The sequence below is a fragment of the Watersipora subatra genome, chromosome 7 (assembly GCF_963576615.1).
Source record: "Watersipora subatra chromosome 7, tzWatSuba1.1, whole genome shotgun sequence".
Taxonomy (NCBI): domain Eukaryota; kingdom Metazoa; phylum Bryozoa; class Gymnolaemata; order Cheilostomatida; family Watersiporidae; genus Watersipora; species Watersipora subatra.
Window position 1 is genome coordinate 58,778,979 of NC_088714.1, and position 19,635 is coordinate 58,798,613.

A 19,635-nucleotide genomic window follows, 5' to 3' on the forward strand; every position below is an offset into this window, starting at 1 on the left:
CTGGTGGAAGGCACGGCCCATTTGCGTGTGAAGTTTAAATGAAATTGGGTAAAGAATATGGAAACACATAGAGCAGACTAACAGACAGACACACAATAATTTATTAATGTATAATGATAGTTTATCCGTGTGCAATGATCATTTTCTTTGGGGTTAATAAAATATTGTAGGTTATCAAGGGTAACCTTTTTAAGTAACTCAGTTGGCTGATATACAGCCTTTACAGGTGCAATTCAAAATTGTGAATACAATTCAAGAACAGTGGACACTCCTACAACGTAAATAATTCATTCCAGGAACGTTTACGTTATAGGGAATTTACGTTATAAGAACAGAAAAATGCATGTAAATTGCCTAATCTGTTCTAAGATCTTTCCAAACTCACCCGTTTGGGCATACAAAAAAAAAACACTTGACTTAACTCTTTTAATTTGTGGGCTGTACCGTAACTGCAGCATTATTGGCTTGCATCGACAACTTTTCTCCCGTTTATCATCAATCTGACAGGTTTTATAGACCATGATTGCAGTAATTTTACAATAAGTTGCAGGAGGCTGCACATTTTCAACATTCATTTACAACGATTTGCTTATTTTTCTAAACAGCAAAATCTATTCTGTAAAGTAAAACTAATAACAAATGTTTTGTATGTCTACAATAAGGCAAAACAACAAAATATTTTCACTATAAAAAGCAGTTATACCTGTTCATCATCTATCTGCATTCAGAGGTCAAGGTTAGGATAAAAGATACATGTAATTTCCAACAATAGTTCAACTCGTGACATTCAGATTGGTAGACCGACCCTGTACACCTGCACCAATTGATTGTCTTTGTATTTATAAACGATTTCACAGCCATCCTATTCTTTTTTGTCACACATTTAACCATCTATTACGATGAACTAGAATGTCACGAATGTTATATATAAGTTATATATAACGCTTTACGCATGAGGTTCTTTCTTCCGCAAGTGCAGCAAGATAAACTAACATTTATGTTGAATTTGGAAACTCGCCCTATTTGACACTTTATCTCATATGGAACTTTTTAAGTTGTAGGAAGCAAAAACGTCACAGAAAGTTTTCATGTTATCTGAAATTTACGTTATAGGAGCGTTTACTGTATGACGTAAAAGACATCAACATGCATGCTTGGTCTACCTAGTAAATACCATCATGACGCGACCTGCTTCGCCCAGCACAAACGCTCCTAAACTTTGGCCTTAAGTGTGACCCCTAATATGAGGCCAGAACAAAGATTTTTTAGCAGAAAGTCATCTTGATTCTTTTGTCATACTACATTCTTCTTGAGAAAAGCTATCATGAGTGCTATGTTACATTGTCTTTGGTAGTGTTATAGTAAACCCTTTAATAGATTGGTAGGTTTGCAGGCTAGCGCTTCACATTGGTTTGTTCAAGTTTTAAGTTGATGTTTGTTTGGATCCATTTGTTGCCCGCTCATGATGTGGTTTTTTGGTGGCTCTCTGAGCAGTCCGTGTAACACTGGGACATCAGTCTGGCTTCATTTGGCAATGAGTACGTAATTTGCAGAGTAGAAAATTGATAGAAGCCTTGAACTCATAGTTTATTTGGGCAACAAAGACGAAATTGTTGAAAAAATGGTGATTGTGTATGGAGCATCACAAAGGAAGCATTTTTATGCATGACCAACCCTGACAAGTACTAGCCGCACAGCCTTGCTAGTCAATAGTGCTATGGACCATTAAATAGTTTAATAACAGTTTTTGTGATAAATGAAAGTGCAAAAAGAGCTTTTAGTGTATGTATCGGCTTGTTACATCTCCATTCTCATTGTTATTAAACTATTAAGTGTTACAGTTAACATCTCTGAGCGTTATGCATTGTAATGAAGCATAACAAACCAACTAGTTACTGATTAATTCATTGATAGCAAAAATCCAAAGTTGATTTTATTTTCCAAGTCATATTACCAAAACGGCGATGTACCTAAAGTAAGTTTTAAAATGGTGATTTTGTGTAGATACTGTAACTAACAGATTAAACAGATTACAGAGCAACACTGATATTTTAGTCACTTTTTGTTTAAAAAAACTTGACCTATGAAATCATTTAATTCATCGCGCACTGCGAGTGGCATAAACCACAAACTACTTGCACTGTGATACATTCATATCTGAGGAATGACATCATAGGCCTAAGGCTTATGCGCATAAGGCCTAAGCTCATTCGCGAGCCGCAGAAGACATCTTGTGATAAATGCCATCACAATGTGATTGCATTGCAGTTTCCCTGCATACGCTAAAGGCCTCATCACTGACTGATAACTAACCATACATAACCCCATCACTTGCTACAGTAACAAATGGAGATGCATTGATTGTTTTTTGTCTTGATATAATGATGTGTATTAAAGCACGGTGGATCAAAAGCAGACATTGAGTGACATATATATGTCTTGAATGACACATATTGATAACATGGGGACATAATAGAAATAACTCGTTGGTAACAAAAATGTGTTAGCTAACGAGGTCACAAAGATTAGTGTTTGTGTAAAAAAATCATACACATGTCAGTTTAATCAGATCATAAAATGTAAAGGAATAGAAATATAAGACATATGATACATATTTAGCTAAGCAAATAACGTATAAAAAACTGAAGAATATCTCAACACCAAAGACATTACAACATGACTGAATAATAAGGCAGCAGATATAGCACAATCTTGCTCACAGATCTTAATTACTAGTAAAATGAAACCTCCATATGTAATAGCTTCTCTCCTTGAAAAGTTTGATATTAAAAATATTTTGAGGGAAAGATGTCTTTTACTAGAAATCTTGGTTAACATGGAAAAAAAATTCTAGTTAGGAGTTTTTAGATACTTTCAGTAGTTGAACTCAAAGATCCGCTGTCCTACCCAAAATAAGTGTATGGAAAAGCCTAATAATAAAAATTAGATTTATTATTATAATTCAAATTTGATTTTAAGGATACATGCTGAAAAAGTGTCAGCGCCTCTTAAACATCCTCACTCTTCTCCCCGCCCCACCGCATATTTCATTACCCTTTCTTATGACTTATTTCTTGAAGCGCTATTTCAGCAGGTTTAGTAATCAAAACAGACTATTTTATGTTTATTTACGGGAAATTTGAATGATTTTGAATGACGACATGGATTAATAGGTTTTTACTAATTTTTCAGAGAAAAATTGGTAAAAATCAGAAAATTCTGAAAACTGTCTTCCATAAGCAGGAGTACTCCATTAAATAGTACCATATGTAAAGATTCTGCTATAGTCTCTAACCATAACAATGATAATGAAATAAAACCAAAATATACTCTCTATTTTAATAAGCTAATATGAAACTATGACTGTTGCAGGTGTAAAATTACATTCAAACACCTGCTTGTAGTTATCACTAGACACAGGTCGGTGGCTTTATAATAGCAGAGGTAACAAAGATGAGCATGAGTAGACAATTCTTGGTAATCAGTGCAAAGGTGACCTTATGTTATTCATTCTTTTTTGACTCATCAGTACTTCCTGCAGCACTATCATGATTGACAGATGACATGCGAGCCTTAGAACCATTAGGTGAGGTAGTTGGGCGTAAGATATACGCTCGAAGGTAGAAGTTAGTAAACAAGATGAGCATAGATAGACCATAGAAGAAACTCCAGATGCACAACTTGCCTTGTGAAATACCCACAATGCAATAGATGAGGTCTATGAGGAACTGCGCAATCTACAAAGAAACAACATGCAATAGTATGCACATGTAAGTGTATGTACAAGTAATATAATGCATATGTAAGTGTATATACATGTAAGGATATGTACACATGATAGTACATACATGTATGTAAACATAATATAACATACATGTAAGTGTAATGTGCATGTAAGTGTATGTACACCATAATAGCACATATATGTAAGTGTATATAAATTTAAGTGGTTTTACGAGAGAATCATCAGCTCTATTGGTAACATGAAAAGGAATATGAGAGAAATACAGTATTATATATGTTTTGCAACAGAATTATTTTGTAAAAGCTCGGGCACACAGCAATAGTCAACTCAGCAGTGTCCAAGGTCAAACTCAGTGCATGTGGCGCTAGCTAGTTGAATAAAAATGATGGAACAACAAATAATATATTACGTTATAAGAAGTAATTGCTACAGTACATACGAGATATTTGCTCAATTTATGTCAGATGTCAAAGTTTTACTGTATAATTTAAGAAATATTTGGTCGTGACTTTCCCAGATACCAGCAGAAAAGCAGCTTTATCACATAGCTTTGTTACACTGTATTTCTATGGTGCGCATAATTCACAAATTGAGCCAATCCGCAAGTTATCCGCGTCATGGAAACGGGCATAAATCCGCAAGCTAAGCGAGTTTTACGATTCGCAAAACTTTATCGAATCCATCGTGCTTGCGAATCATGGAAACGGTACTTGCGAATAATGCGCATTAGAATATCGATGGCTATTACATTAAAAACATTTTCACGCTTAGTCGTTTTTATTTCGATTTCAGCAGTCTCAATGCGCCAACGTTCCGAACGATCGCTGCTAAGCTAAGCCTGACAAGACCGCTTAGCTATTTATAGAGTCATTAATTAGGCTAATACTTGACCTATGGGGTCAAGCACTGGTATTAAATCGCATTGCCAGGTGTTCATTGAAACACTCGACTGCTAAGTAACTCAACTTGCAGATCATTCGAATTATGTGAAACATGCGGATTAAGCGAGTCATGGAAACATAGTGTTAGAGGTAACACATATCTGAAAAATTTGACAGTTGTTCCGTAGCTTCACGCAATGCCTAGTGCTCATTCTACTATTTTTATGTAAGTTTATTAGAGACGAGTACCTTTGCAGTTCTCTGTGCTGTAAGAGATCTTAATCTGTGCTAACAAAATGCAACGAATAAGTACCGTAAAACCTCTATTTGGATACCACCTCTATTTGAACGATACCCCTATTTGAACACCACCCTGAGAGAAAGGTTGAAAAATAGACCGCCACTCTCCAATTGAACGCCACCTTCATTTGAACACCGCTTTGACATTATTTGATCTTTACGAGCTCATAATATCAACTGATCAGTAGGAAGGTGTCCACAATATCGTATTAATAAAATAAAATTTAATTCTCTCGTTGTCTAATTCTAAAGCTTTTTGTTTTTTCGTTAAAACTTTGAAAGCAACACCATAGAACTAACCAATAACGGTCTCAGGCTAGTAGTAGCTCTCTGTTTATTGCAGTCTTTCTACTTCGAATTAGCCTACATAAAAATGGCTTAAATTTACGATGGTAGATGGGCACTTTGAAAGCAACGCAATAGAAATAACTACTACCTGCCTCGGGCTAATAGTAGTTTTTTAACGCAGTCCTAATACTTCGAAGGGCATACAAATAAAACCTGGTCCGCACATTTTGGACCAAAGGTTACGTGAGGAAGCAAACTTATGCGTGTTGCACTAGAACAGGGGTCAGAGGTCGGCAACCTTTTCCACTCAAAGAGCCATTTAGACCGTTTTCCACAGGAAAGAACGCAGTGGGAGCCACAAACCCCCTTTTACATTTTAAACTAAAAAACAAATAAATACCACATGTAACTTTTTTGTTTAGCTTTTAATATTTTTATACAATTTTTACATCATAAAACGTAAAGTTATGGCATGTATAGTGATTTAATTGCTGAGAAAACAAAATTACACTTTTGCAAAGAACAATAAAATAATTTCGGTGGTTTTATTGGCGCAAAAATTGTTATGAAGTGTACTACCCTAAGACACTTATATTTCGCTAGTATTTAGTTTCGTGAGTAGCATACAGAGTAAAATTTCGCTGCAACTTAATTTCGCAGCTCTGATGAGTGCGAAAATATAGTGATGTGAAAATAAATGCAGTGGAACAAACATTAGATTCCTCAGGTCCAGTTCACTGGTACGAAATATTTTTTCAATTTGGAAATACCGTACTGTTTGGAACCGCACCTCTATATAAGCTGCATGTGCTTTATTTTCCAAAAACGATAATAAAACAATTCATAAGCTGCCCCTTACTATAGGCCACAGAACTAAGGACTGCTTTTTAGCGTGGCAGCAACTAAGCCATTTAAAACGGAACAGTGCAGAACGGCACAGTTTCGCATTATCCGACGCTTTTTAACTTAGTGCCTAACGGGACAGTACCGTGAGGCATTGTTTCGTATTTTCTTTCACAGCTAGAAGTGCACTAATTGGAGATTCCCGTTAGTGCACCCTAGCGGTGAAAGAAAAAGCCACAAAATAAGCCACAGTGGTTAGCCGCACCCTTGTAGGCCTACCTATAAGCCGCATGGCTCAAATCATCAGAAAAAAGTAGCTGCTAATTGTCCGAAAAGTACGGTAGTTTGTATTTGTGAACCGCAAGTAGAAATGTGTAGGCGAGATCAATAATGCAATTTGATCGCTTGCTGCAGTTTGTCTCCTGGACTATCAATGACGTCAAGGTCACTGCCGCAGTGACTGATGTTGTACCAATATTAGAATTCAAGTATTTATAGCACGCGGTGGCCATGGCCCCGGGTTGTTATTGCTTTTGGTTGGTAATAAAATTCTTCACTACAATAACTATTATTCAATTTTATGACTTTCCCTACCAGACTGTCATCCTCATCAGTTACAAATTCAATGGCAAAACTAATATCATCATCTTCTTCATTTGTTTAGGCTTTTCCAAAAAAACTTATTATCTTAATTTGTTTTGCCAAGCTGCTCAGTCGGTGTATTAGCTATAATGAGTTTAGCAAAACTTGCCCAATGAGCCAATCACATACGAAAATTGCCTGCATTTCTAATATGACGATTTTATTGTGAATATCAATGAAGAAAGCCATTTATTTTCGCGTTTTTGCTCGTTCGTTGTGATAGTTTAGTTTCGCTCATGAAATTTTCGCGAAAGGCTGTTGCCGCGAAAACACGAAAGTTAGATGTCGCGAATACATAAGTTTCCTAGGGTATCTGTATTAGTGTTGTTGTTGTTTGTCAGTAGTGTTGTTGACAATATTGCAGACCTAAGTGGCTGGCCAGCCTTACTAGATTTTTAATGGTTTAATTAACCCAGTTCGTTGACATAATATCAGGAGGTATCTCGTAGTGATCTGACCTTTCGCGGCGAACCCGCCAGTATGTTTTTCGGTACTTTCATGTTACAGTCACATGATGATCATGTGATAAGGTATTAATGATACAACATACAGTAATACTTCAACTTACGAGTGCTCCAACGTACGAGAAACTTGAGATACGAGCCAGTTTTCAAGCAAGTTTTAGCACTAACATACGAGCCATGTTTGAGATACGAGCACTTGAGTCAGTTGCCAAGTATGCCGGAGGTGTTTTATGAGAACAGCATCACTCTGTATTTTTCAACTGCTCAGGTTATACTGTTGTACCGTGTTTTTTTTTGTGCACGATTTTCTGTGCAGAATTATGTGAAGTAAAAGTACTGTGCGTAGACCGAAAGTTTGCCAGTAAAATGAAAGATAATACAAAGAGAAAGCAAATGATAACAGTCGATATTAAACGGAAAAATATTGAAAAATATGCGAAATATGTATGCGTGATTCAGCTAGCTCGGCAATATGACAGAAATATATTCATAATTATCAAACAGAATGATTATATTCAGAGCATTTAGTTCGCAAAAGAACTAACCATAGTTTCTAAACGGTGCAGCGATCTTCACGACCGCTGATGGCATTGGACAAACAATTGGCCGGTGACAGCGTAACTGAAACGATGCTATGTGAAAAGGCCGGCGCTATCTATCCAAACTGTTTAATAGACATTCGGACAAGTTGGCTAGTGGTCGTGCGTTAACCATTTGTGACGACACCTGTGCTCGTCCTAATCGCAACATGTTGCAAGGGCGACAAAGGCAAACGGCCTTAGATAGGTTTATCTTAAAACGGCCGGCTAGTCGTAAAAGCGAAAAAAAGGAAAAATTTCTCGCTAACCAGCGAGAAATTTCAAACTATGAACACCGAAGAAATTTTAATTACGTTTAGTTGAAAATGAAAGTTTGCTTTTAGGTTTGCTTCTAAGTTTGTCTTTTAACACTTTGATAAAATCCAAATTTCTCAAGGACAACTGCTGTAACGAAGGATAACTTATATCTCCTTCCCTGGCAAATGCGAGTGTTAACTGCTATTGTATGTATTTAATTTTACATTTTAATTAATCACATTTCCTTGCATTATTTATTATTTGTTGCTTTTTGAAAGCATGTAGTACGTAAGGACAATAACCAACATGTTCTTTCTGTTACAATATCTTGTTTTGAGTGTTTTATTTGCTTTTTTTAGAGTATGGAAACCAATCAATATATATTTAATTGTTCTATATATAAATGAATTGCACCAACATGCGAGTAAATTGACATACGAGCTCAGTCTCGGAACGCATTAAGCTCGTAAGTTGAAGTATGACTGTAATGTAAATAACGACGCTTAGCAAGCGACAATGTTTGATTTATTACCATACTTACCATTTTTAAAATTATATTACAAAATCTAGTGATAAAATTTCTATATTTTTATGAATTACTTGGCATATGGTAATAAAAGGAGAAAATTCCAGTCAGAGGAAGCCACAGCGAGGGGATGAAAGAGCGCATGCGGCTCCGGAGCCGCAGGTTGCCGACCCCTGTACTAGTGCTAAATGCAGCGCGTGAAAGTTTTGCTTGGCTAAAAATTGTTTGGATGCTAATATCGACTAGTTCAGCAGTTCAGAAGAGTTGTCACCAGAAGATATTGGGGAAGGTTTTGGACAACTAGAATATGTTCGTTCCCTGGAAAGCAACAATCAGAATGCAGCTATCCGAACAAACGCTGGAAATACTGTTTTAAAAACGTTAATTTTTGTTTCTGCATGTAGCATAAGTATGGCTCGTTTATGTCACTTGTTCATGAATATATATTTGTATCCTTTGATAGAATATTGTTGTATAACTTATAAATATGCAGATTTATTGCATGTTATTCAATAGCATTCTTGCGGCTATCTTAACACGGCTTACGAGTCGATGCTCATAGCTCCACTTCTATTGAACATAAACAGCTAGTTTTGGCTGCAAACTGTAGCAAATGAGTGCAATGAGCTTTTATTCAACACTGTTAAATATAGATATAAGATAAAAACATGTCTTTAAATTTAGAATCAAATAAAAATTGAAAATGTCAACAAATTGCAAAAAAGGACACAAACTATAATATCATCGCAGGTCAACTGCAAGCAATAGATATCAACTGATAAAGATATTTCTCGGTTTCTCGATGAACATTTATTAAAGAAATGCTTGACAATTTAAAGGTAAGTTAGCAGATTTATTGCATTCAAAATGTTTAATATCGGTCCACCGGAAAAAGAGGGCAAATTATAAACGGCATTCGCTTCGCCCGTAATAAGGCTAAATTTATCTTCCGAAAATTCTGACAAGCCGTTTGAAAAATAGACCGCCAGCCTCTATTTGAACGCCGCTTCCAATTGACCGCCACTATAGAGGAAAGATTGAAAGATAGAGCGCCATGGCGTTCAATTAGAGGTTTTACAGTATATGCACAATAATCCCAACATCGTGAAAGGCATACAATTGGTAGCAGGGTACCATGTGGAAAAGCTAATTTTGTGGGTTTGAATACCATAAGATACAATCTTTTCAAACCTTGTAACAGTGGCTTCTGACAGACACGGCTCTTATTATAGTAAAGAGAACAATCTTACGGCAGTAACTACAGCTAGTTAATTGTTAGTTCATTTTGTCACTGGAATCAAATGATGTGAGGCTGCACAATTTGAAAAAAGAGGTTTTATGTTGGCAGCTCTGCAAATGACGGTATATCTTGGCAGCTCTGCAAAGCAAACAACCTTTAGAAGTTGGGAATAAAATTTTGAAGACTACCTCGTATTGTATTCAGAGAATGTCTCGTATTGTATTCAGAGACTGCTTCAAAGGCCCAGCCTGCGCCTGCCTGCTAATGCTTACTTCAGACAATTATAGGAAAACTACACACCAGTAGAATGCTGCCCGATAATGTTAGTTGTGTGGGGCAATTTTAAAGTATCCCTTACTATTCTCATTACTTAAGAAAAAAATTGTGGTGATGGTATGTTACTTATCTTGTAACTTTTAAAAATGGAAAAAGTGTACTCAAGGTTACAGAATTAGCCAATAAGACAGGAGCAACCCAAAAGCATTTACAGTAAACATCAACCCACTGGATGTAAGACTTTTGTGGAGAAAACACAGCCACGTCTGCAGAATTATTTGCCAAGGTAATTCCTGCTTAGGCATAACATACTATATTATAAATATTTATTAAAATATTATTGCTAGCTCCTTTAGCAATGTTCTAACAAATAACAATTTGCATAGCATAGAAATGTATTGTAAACGCTATTAGTCGAAACATTTATTTGATTAGCAGTTGCCCTTTTTGTAATTCTTGTATGACATAATTTGGACAACCTTTCTGTTTGAAATGAAGCAATAAAAAATCTTACAGTCAAGTTGTAGACCAAGTTATCCAGATTGTTAATACAACTAAAGGTATAGCAACTAGCCAATGTTCACACATATTGAAAGTTTTGTGTTAAATTAAAAATAGGTGGTTTGAAATAATGTATCAAGAATAAACATAAAACAATATATCGTATAGCAGATAGGATAGGAACAGAGCAGATAAGATCTCTTCTTATCAATGCTCTTAGGAATTGTCGACATAAAAAAAGATTCGTTACTTAAACAGATTGTTTACGACCATAGTTCAGCCTATAGAGAACCGTATAAAACCATAAAATGTTGCCATATTTATATAAACCACAACATATAAAAGTAGGTATGTAAGTCGGAACTAGAAACCTGTGTATCTTTTCAGTTAAAGGTTGGTTCACACTAAATCGTCGTCTGTCAGCGTTTTCCTGTCGGTGTTCATCGTCGATTATGTGAATCGATGGCACCGACGGAGCATGCGGACACGTCGGGAAGGTTTGCAGCTGTCAAACTTTCCTGATACTTCGCCGAGCATCGACGATCGCCTTTCACATGTGAACCATTTCGGCGATAATAATTCGCGATCGCGGATAGCGTGACTTATTCATAAACGTTTATGATAGTCGCTGCAGGACTAGCATTTAAATCCAGCATGCGAAAACAAAGATTTCTTTGCGAACATTGAAAAAGAGAAATTAGAACACTACCTCACAGAGTATTTTCTGATGCAGACGCCATTGGGTTTGTGATAGTGCGAACTTTGTTATCATCGATGATCACCAAAGGATTGTGGCATCAACACCTAGATACGGTGATATAGTGTGAACCAGCCTTTAGTTTAGCCAATAATATTTCCTCATCACACATGGTCAACATTGATTGACAATGTCTATCTATTAGGGTAGCCGATCATGCAGAAGATCTGATATCGACAGCGCCATCAAAACTTATGAGACCATCTCACACTTTAAGGTACATTTGCTGGTATCAATGATTTACTGCCTTAATTTTGCCAGAAACCACCACAAACCATTTACCAGTAGTTGCAGAATTTTCTAACAATTAGTATGGAGTGAGTTTCCAATTGGCAGCAATTGGCTATTAATTTTTTCCAATTAACATCAATTATACAGTGTAATGACAGGTTAGAAAGTAGCAACAACAGAAATTGGAAATGCTCAGAGTCAACGCTAATGTTGCAATGCGTCTCTAAAATTATTGTTAAAACATTTACATGCACAGAAGCAATTGTGGCAAGAAATGATTTATAGCTCGAATATTAACCTGCTGGTGTGCATCACGAACGAATCATCGCCTTGCGCAGATTATGTAATTGGCTTAAACATCCCGCTTGAAGCCGTAGCACGAGTAGCCAAAACATGGCAAGTGTAATGGATTTATATATATAATATCTGCGATATGTTGGCCATTTTTTTGTTTGGCTGAGAATTTTACCTTCATGACAAACAACCGGTAGACTTGAATTACGAAATTATGTTGTTTGCTGAGAACGGTGGTCAGCTTGGTATTTCTGCTGACGCCGGAACTACAGAGTAAATAGCCTACACATGAAAAGATAATGATTGGACCAAGTAAATAAAGACTTTAAGTTCATTGGTCTACCATTTATGTTGGAGAAGGTACAAAATACTGTGTTACCTTATTTTTACTCAGTCTTTTTCCTGCTCTTATCTGAATATATTCTAAGCCTTATTCTATATTCAAGGTATGTTTTAGTCTGAATCAGTAAATAAAAGGAATTATAACCTGCGAAATTAAGCTTGTTGTTATATCTATCAATCTAGATTGTGGATAAGAGATTTTAGTCGCTTGCTATGCTATTCTAGGCTGTAACGGCTTATCACCAAACAGCGTTGGTCTATCAATATCTGATTATCTCAGATATTGTTTGAGTTTGTACAACTTTCCATAGTCATCATATCACTATGTCAAGTTGATTATCCTATGTCAATTGATTGTCTCAATTACATAGGACTACGTTATTGAAGTGGCAATTATAACACGAAAGTCATCCTTTCGGGGTTATGGGGTTACACTAGTACTGCTCATCACAGTTTAGTGTAGCTGTGGGCAATATCAATAACCCGAAAGTCATCCTTTCAGGGTTATGTGGCTATGCTAACACTGTTCATCACAGTTTAGTGTAGCTATCTAGGCCTATTTAAATATTAGGGTTAATATTAATCTGACAGCATTTAAACTATAGCCCGTGAGTTCTTGATGGTGTAGTAATACGTAGGTATTAGGGAAAATCCTTCACACAAGCAGCTTTTCATCCACGATACATTGTAGGTTTATCATGGATAAATTGGTCAAACAAAATACCTTTATGATATTGTTGCTGTATTTGCATCTAGAGCCGAAGGCAATCAAGAAAGACAGTTCAGCTTAACTCGTAACTTGTCAGCCTAGGTACAGCACCTCGAGTGAAGTTACAGAAGTTTGCAACCCGTTTACCAAAAGCCTAAAGTAAGTTTCTTTTTACAATCTTCTTTACTATAATAAGAGCCGTGTCCTTTCATTCGATTTGCTTTCAGAAGAGTAGGTACAATTTTTGGTGACACTTACCTGCCAATAGTTGTCATAAGGGTGAAATAATGGGTGACACCTACCTGCAGTTCTGTTATTCTTCTCTTCCAAGAGGGTTTAGAAGAGCTTGAAAAATAAGCTGTATAGGCATAGTACAGATGCATAAATATATGTACAATAGAGTTGAGCATCAAGGCAGGTGCCAGGGCAGTCCACGGTGTGTACCTACAGAAATAAGTATTATAGCATAAAGGAGACAACGCCATGAAATATACCTATAATCATTCATTAACTTTGTTGCTAATTATCTTGACATAAAGGTTATTAACAGTGGATAAGAGTGTAATAATCATACATGGCTGCAAACAAATAAAGCTACTCATCAATGTTTTTAAATTTCGACTAGCCACTAAGATTTCACTGATGTGAGAACCAACCAATAGGACATCAGTACTGTGATAAAAATGCCCATTTTTTGGGACATGAGTATATGTAAAGAGTGGTTATAAAATATGAATGTACAAATGAGTCCATTATAATTTAGAAGTAGGTATAGAGACTACATTCTTCTTGTTCTAGAATGTTTCCATGAGCAAACGTTCTGTAAATACTAACCATTGGATGGGTAATAAAACGTTGGCCATGTTCGCAAATGATTGGGTTACTTTTTTAGTAAATTTGGCTAATAATGTGTTCAAGAGAACAATACATACCCTACAGGATGAAAATATTTGCGGAGTTACGTTTCGCGCAAATCGCCTTTTTCATGCATATTCGTGGACTAATTTATTCGCGGATGAACACAATCACTCTCTATTAACATAATTGAATTTTACTTTGGTAAAACAATATTTATTTTTTACATCCCTAGCGCTTCGTTATTCGTTTTAGTGTAAGAGAGATGCCCAATAATCTGCACGACCCATTTGCCGTGAAGCTAATAAACGCAGACTGGTTGGTGATCTACCCTGTGAAATAAGTAGAGTAAGCAGCTATTTCATCATACACAGAGGCACAATGACTGCAAGGGTGGTGGATGTCATTCCAAGAAGATCACCAATCATTCGGGGAGGTCTTGAAATTGAGGTAGAAGTGACCACAGCTGCTGACGAGGAGAATATTATATCTGTTTTAAAAAAAGAACAAGAACGCCTTTAGGATCACAAATTTTTGGCCAACCGGCCAAACGTTGCAGTAGTAAGCCATGAGGAGAGTTCTGATAACCGCCTTACCAGCCATGTAGTAGTAAGATAATCACCTTTAACATCTACCCAAGACAGTGACAGCGATATAGTGCTGCTATTACCAAAGTAACTAGTCAGAGAGCACCATTGCATGCTAGTATTTACTTATCAAGAGTATCAGTTTAATTTTATTGCTAGACAACCGCCATATGGGTCAAACTATTTTTGTTTACTCCATTCAGTTTGTAAAATTTTATTTGTATTTGAAATATTGTATTTGTACCCTAAAGTTTGTAATTAATTGCAATATATTTATACATAAGCTAATTCATAAGCTAAGCATAATTCATGCTAAGCTATAAATTTTTGGCTTCATCCAGAGGTTTTCATGAATGCTCATCGATTTGGAGGCCTTTGGTGAACCAACAACTTGTGGTAAATTATGAGTTTTCTCAACGTAAAGAACTGCAGGAAATCTTTTTTGATGATGATGCTGTGCAGAATTTCGAATAACTTCTGACCACCTTGAATAATTCTGTAAAGAAGTGTGATGCATTGGCAATGGGGTTAACTCAAAGCTCCGGTGACCATTTAAAATAATTTGGAACTCGGCGATGTTTACTACTTCTGCTTAGCGACTAGTTTTTAATTTGAGGCAGTAGTTATTCTCTCTTGTGTATAAAAAATAGAAACCATTATTCGCGAAATTTAATAATTCGTGGAATTGCCTGTTCGCGGAATCGTGAATTATTAAATCCATCAAATATTTTCATCCTGTAGGGTAAATTGTTACAGTGTCAAAAGACTTAGAGCTGATGCTACAAAGTCTTGTCATACACAAATAGTGAATATACTAATAGCTTTTATACAACTGCAACAGATGTACACACCAACACGGACAAACATCGAGATACAAAGCTAATCCATTCTAAAGTTGCTTTGTACATCGAAGCCATCATATGCTGGTGTAAATACCCTTATAAAAACGCACCGTATTTTGTTTGATACATTCTAGAACTTAAAACTGTGATAAATACCTCATATATATAAATTCTCGAAAAATTTATTAGGGTTTACGACAAACGCAGTGAGTTGAGAACAAGTACGCAAAAAGAAAAGACATTCTAAAACTGCCTCCACCAGCAAAGATATTAAAGATGCTGCTCAGCATCTTTAATATCTTTGCTGGTGGAGGCAGTTTTAGAATCTCAAAAGAAGACAACCTTCAATGATAAACTTTTTTAAATATTACGAATACAATAAGTTGAGAACAAAACCTGAAGGTGTGAACGACTTACTGGAGACCGTAATGTATGAGTATTAGCATTGTGCTGTGATGGAAGACATGTAGAAAGGATATCTGACGAGTCCTGTGTCTGAGAATCATGAAAACTGTATCCAAGAGTTCAAGGATTTTAAGGTTAGCGTAGAGTTTGAAGTACGGAATGAGGGCGGGTGTGACTGTGTTGGATAATATACTGTGGGCAGTAAGCATGCCCGCAGCCATTCCTACAGCAGCGACTAGGTTCATTGCTGAACATAGTATATTGTAACAGCAAAGCACCTGCAAAGAGTCTTCAGTAAGTACTAACAGTCATACAGTCAGCGTTGAGTCGAAGTCAGCATTAAGCTGGAGTTGAGGTAGTGCCAGTTTGGTAAAAAGAGCGATTGTGGTAGTTTTAATAAAAGATCACTACGTTCAACATTTCGAGCAAAATAAGGAGCTGAACGTGTCGTATCCATAACATAACGTTCTGGGAACAATGGACCTCTGAATAAACTTGGTTAAAACAATTTGCGGTATTTAGGGTTACATAACATCAGAAGTGCGCTATGCTATATTTCCAAGTGTTTCTTACAACATACCTACAGGAGCAGCTGTGGTTAGCACTCCAGCCTACAAAGCAGCAAATCAGGTGATTGAAGACCGCTATGGGATCTTCAACCTGCTATGGAATCTTCAACCCAGTATGGGGTGCATAGCAGGTCTTCAATCACCTGACCACGGGAATCGACCTTGGATAATCAGATTTGCATTCAAGCACACTACTGGCTGCCTTACTCAACTACCTCGCTGCATTGTAGAATAATAGTACACATACTTATTACACTGGATGATCATTGATGATGCGTGAGACTTGCAGCATACTAGTAGGTATAAAACTATACAGTAAAACCATGGCTCAATATCATCTCAACCAAGATACAGATAGGGAGATAAAGGTAGCAAAAAGGCTGATGCTGTAAATGAGTAACCACCCAGGAACAAATCAATTACGGTTCATGAAGACTTGCCATTAAATTTACTTGTCAGCTTTTAAGGAAAATTAAATTGAAAATTATATTTAGATTTTGGTTACACGATTTTTTGAGCTGCGTTCACACATGTGTGACTCGCTGTGAAAGTGATTTTATTGGCTACGCCAATTGAAAATCGGGCAAAAATTGGCCATTGATCGATAAAATTTCTTTCTGGAAAAATTTGGTCTTAGAATCGTTTGCTCTGTTCACACAACGCAATTCTCAGTCAATGGGAAAATCGACCTGAAATTGACTGGTGTGAACGCAGTTTCACAGATATAGCATGCATTCGATATCTACATACATCGCAGATCTACGAGTGAAGGTTGAGAGGAGACGATCATCAATTAACAATCTTTTTCATAGGATGGACTCCCCTTTCAAGTACTGCAGTGCCATTAGCTTAGCTCTGTCACAGCGCTGACACCGACTCAGAACTAAGTATACACAAATATTATATGACAACAAAAGACTAAACATTTTGTGCATTTATTTACACCAAAAATTAGAATTTGGAGTTCCAGAAAGGTGACAGACAGTGACACAACTGAACAGGTAACTGAACAGATTGTTACTTCAGATCCTCAAGTTTGTGACCTTATCCAATAAGTCGTACCATGCACAATACACTACTTACTAACCTGCTGACTTACCGTTTAGATATATACACTGACAAAATGTACAATAGAGTGCTTGAGTTCTTAGCATAGATTTATGAGTGTTATAATTCTGTTAATCATATGAATGCAAAAAGCCTACTGCTTTTGAGTGCAGAGTATAACTTGCAACTCTGAATTCAGATTCATTAGTTATTTCGCAGACAAAATAAATGTGCTACTTCAAGGAGAAACGAATTCTAGCGTCAGCAAAAAAGTACATAAATCCAGACCCGTTCATGTTAGCAAGCGTTTTTGTGCCAGCTGTATAAGTAACCAGCGCAAAGCTGCAGAAGATAAAGAATGCAAATGATTTGTATTCAGTTAACTAAGTGACCATCGATAGTGTTAGCCTACATCTACAAAAAGCAAACGCTTCATTAGGCAGGTCAAACGACTAGTTCAAAAGTTTATTAATACTACATATATACATCAGATCAAGTCAATAAAAACGAAATGTTTGAGGCATTTTTTTAAGCATAGCATTATATTCGCTAACGACATCGATGAATTCTAAGTCTGCTGCTGTACATCATCTAGGAGTAGCAAAAGTCATCTAATGATTGGCTTGTTGTTTGAGCGTATGATTCTATGATTGTAAGTAATAGCCAAATGCTAAAAAGTTAAACAACAATACGTGAGACCAAAACTTTGTTGTGCAGCTTATTCGGTCGAGCAGTATTCTCAGAATTCAGTATTTGTCAACTTTAGTTTAAAAGTTTATTACACAACTGAGTAAATGGTTCCTGCCACACTTTTCATAGAACTCTTATACCTCAAATAAAGATTGCAACGAACTGAACAACACGCGAAATATACTGAGGGTTTGTGTGGTCTTCATTAGCAAAAGGTGAAGAGTTTAGAAATAAAATGAGTTGGGGCTACGACTTACCAACTTCATATCTAATGGCTTCGTGAGACTTGTCCAAAAACTTGGAACGACCAGTGCAACAAATAGATAAACACTGAATAAATAAAATATGTCAAGATTGTACAATTGTAACAAAAACGTTGAAAAATCCATTGCCACTCGAACAAGAACGAAAGTTATTCGAAAGTAAAACTGCTGCTACGTCGGAGGTGCGTTAACCGGCGTTTGCTTAGTTTTTAAGTCTGGACTGGGGTTGACGCTCATAATTATGTCGTTCATAGCGAATTTAAAATACTGGGCTATATAAATGTTCTTGTTGACCGTGTCCGTAAATTCCGACGCGATCTATGAAAGATAGCGCGAGACAGTCGTTGCACTTTGGATGAGTTTATGCTTCGTAGTTTCACTATTCGCCTAGAAGCCCCTGAGCTATAACACATTGACGGATGGTCGCCGCCATGTCACGCTTCCAAGAGCGATACGTAACGCGCTGCTGTTTTGTAGCCTGTCTTGACAAAGTGTTGTTTTTGCGGAGTTGTTCCTCCGTCGAGCGGGCGAACAACACAACAGTTGTGTTGCGCGCTCGCTCGACGGGGGAACAACTCCGCAAAAACAACAGTTTGTCAAGACAGGCTATGTGGAAGGGTGAGAGCATTGAACTAGAATCACGTGACTTTTACGTTGATAATAATACGTAAACGTATGCGCCATATTGGAGAGCTAATCGAATGCTAGTTCCGTTTGTAAACAAGCGGTGAAAAATGACAGAAATGTACATGTTGAATAGTTATTTTCCAGCTGGGTGTTAATGAAAGCTACTCCTACACAACGTTTAGAGTGCCCTGATAGAAGAAAACCTATTTATAACATATGGAGTAGGATATATCAAATGATAAGTAGATGTATAATAGATTTTCGTGGACCATGTTACTCATACAAACTGTTGTATTACAAATGCATAAACCCAGCAAATGATATATTCAGGCAAATAACAACTGTTCCATTATATTAAAATTTATATTACATATGCATAAATGCATATGGAAAAACTTAGCACATGAAGTATTTCGATAAAAACAACACATAGGTATGCTGCCAAAACAGAAACTGTTTTCAAGATTTAAGTGATAATAGCTTATGAATGTATGATATGTATAATACAGTATCTGTAAAAGATGGAATGAACTACTGCAACAACTAAACGGAAATTAAAAACCGTTGTAATGGAGAATAATCAAAATAATGCAAACAAGGAAATGCAGGAATTAGTGTAATCAGATGATTAAACTTATACATACACGTTACAGAAACTGTGTAAAAGGAGATTTGTATAGAAGTGGATATTGAGCCAAGGTGCATCAGTTTCTTAGAACTAAATTAGATTAGGAATAACAGCACAACAACAGCTGCAGATGAATATTACAGTGATTATATTGTTACTGGCCTTTAAAAAATACTACTTTAGTATTGTAGGCCACAAAGATGCACCTTGCAGTTTGAGTGCAGGATTTTAGCATAATGATGCTTCA

The 19,635-nt window shown here is 36.5% G+C and overlaps 1 protein-coding gene across 1 annotated transcript; it reads right to left on the minus strand.

Moving 5' to 3' along the window:
* Window positions 1–2,378: 2,378 nt before the first annotated feature.
* On the minus strand, window positions 2,379–18,274 carry LOC137399838 (very long chain fatty acid elongase 4-like). Its single transcript, XM_068086074.1, has 4 exons — window positions 18,128–18,274; window positions 15,577–15,842; window positions 13,178–13,319; window positions 2,379–3,737 (listed from the first exon to the last, which is right to left on the minus strand). Exons 1-4 carry the CDS (start codon window positions 18,257–18,259, stop codon window positions 3,504–3,506), a joined length of 774 nt encoding a protein of 257 aa, XP_067942175.1. The 5' UTR covers window positions 18,260–18,274; the 3' UTR covers window positions 2,379–3,503.
* Window positions 18,275–19,635: the final 1,361 nt, after the last annotated feature.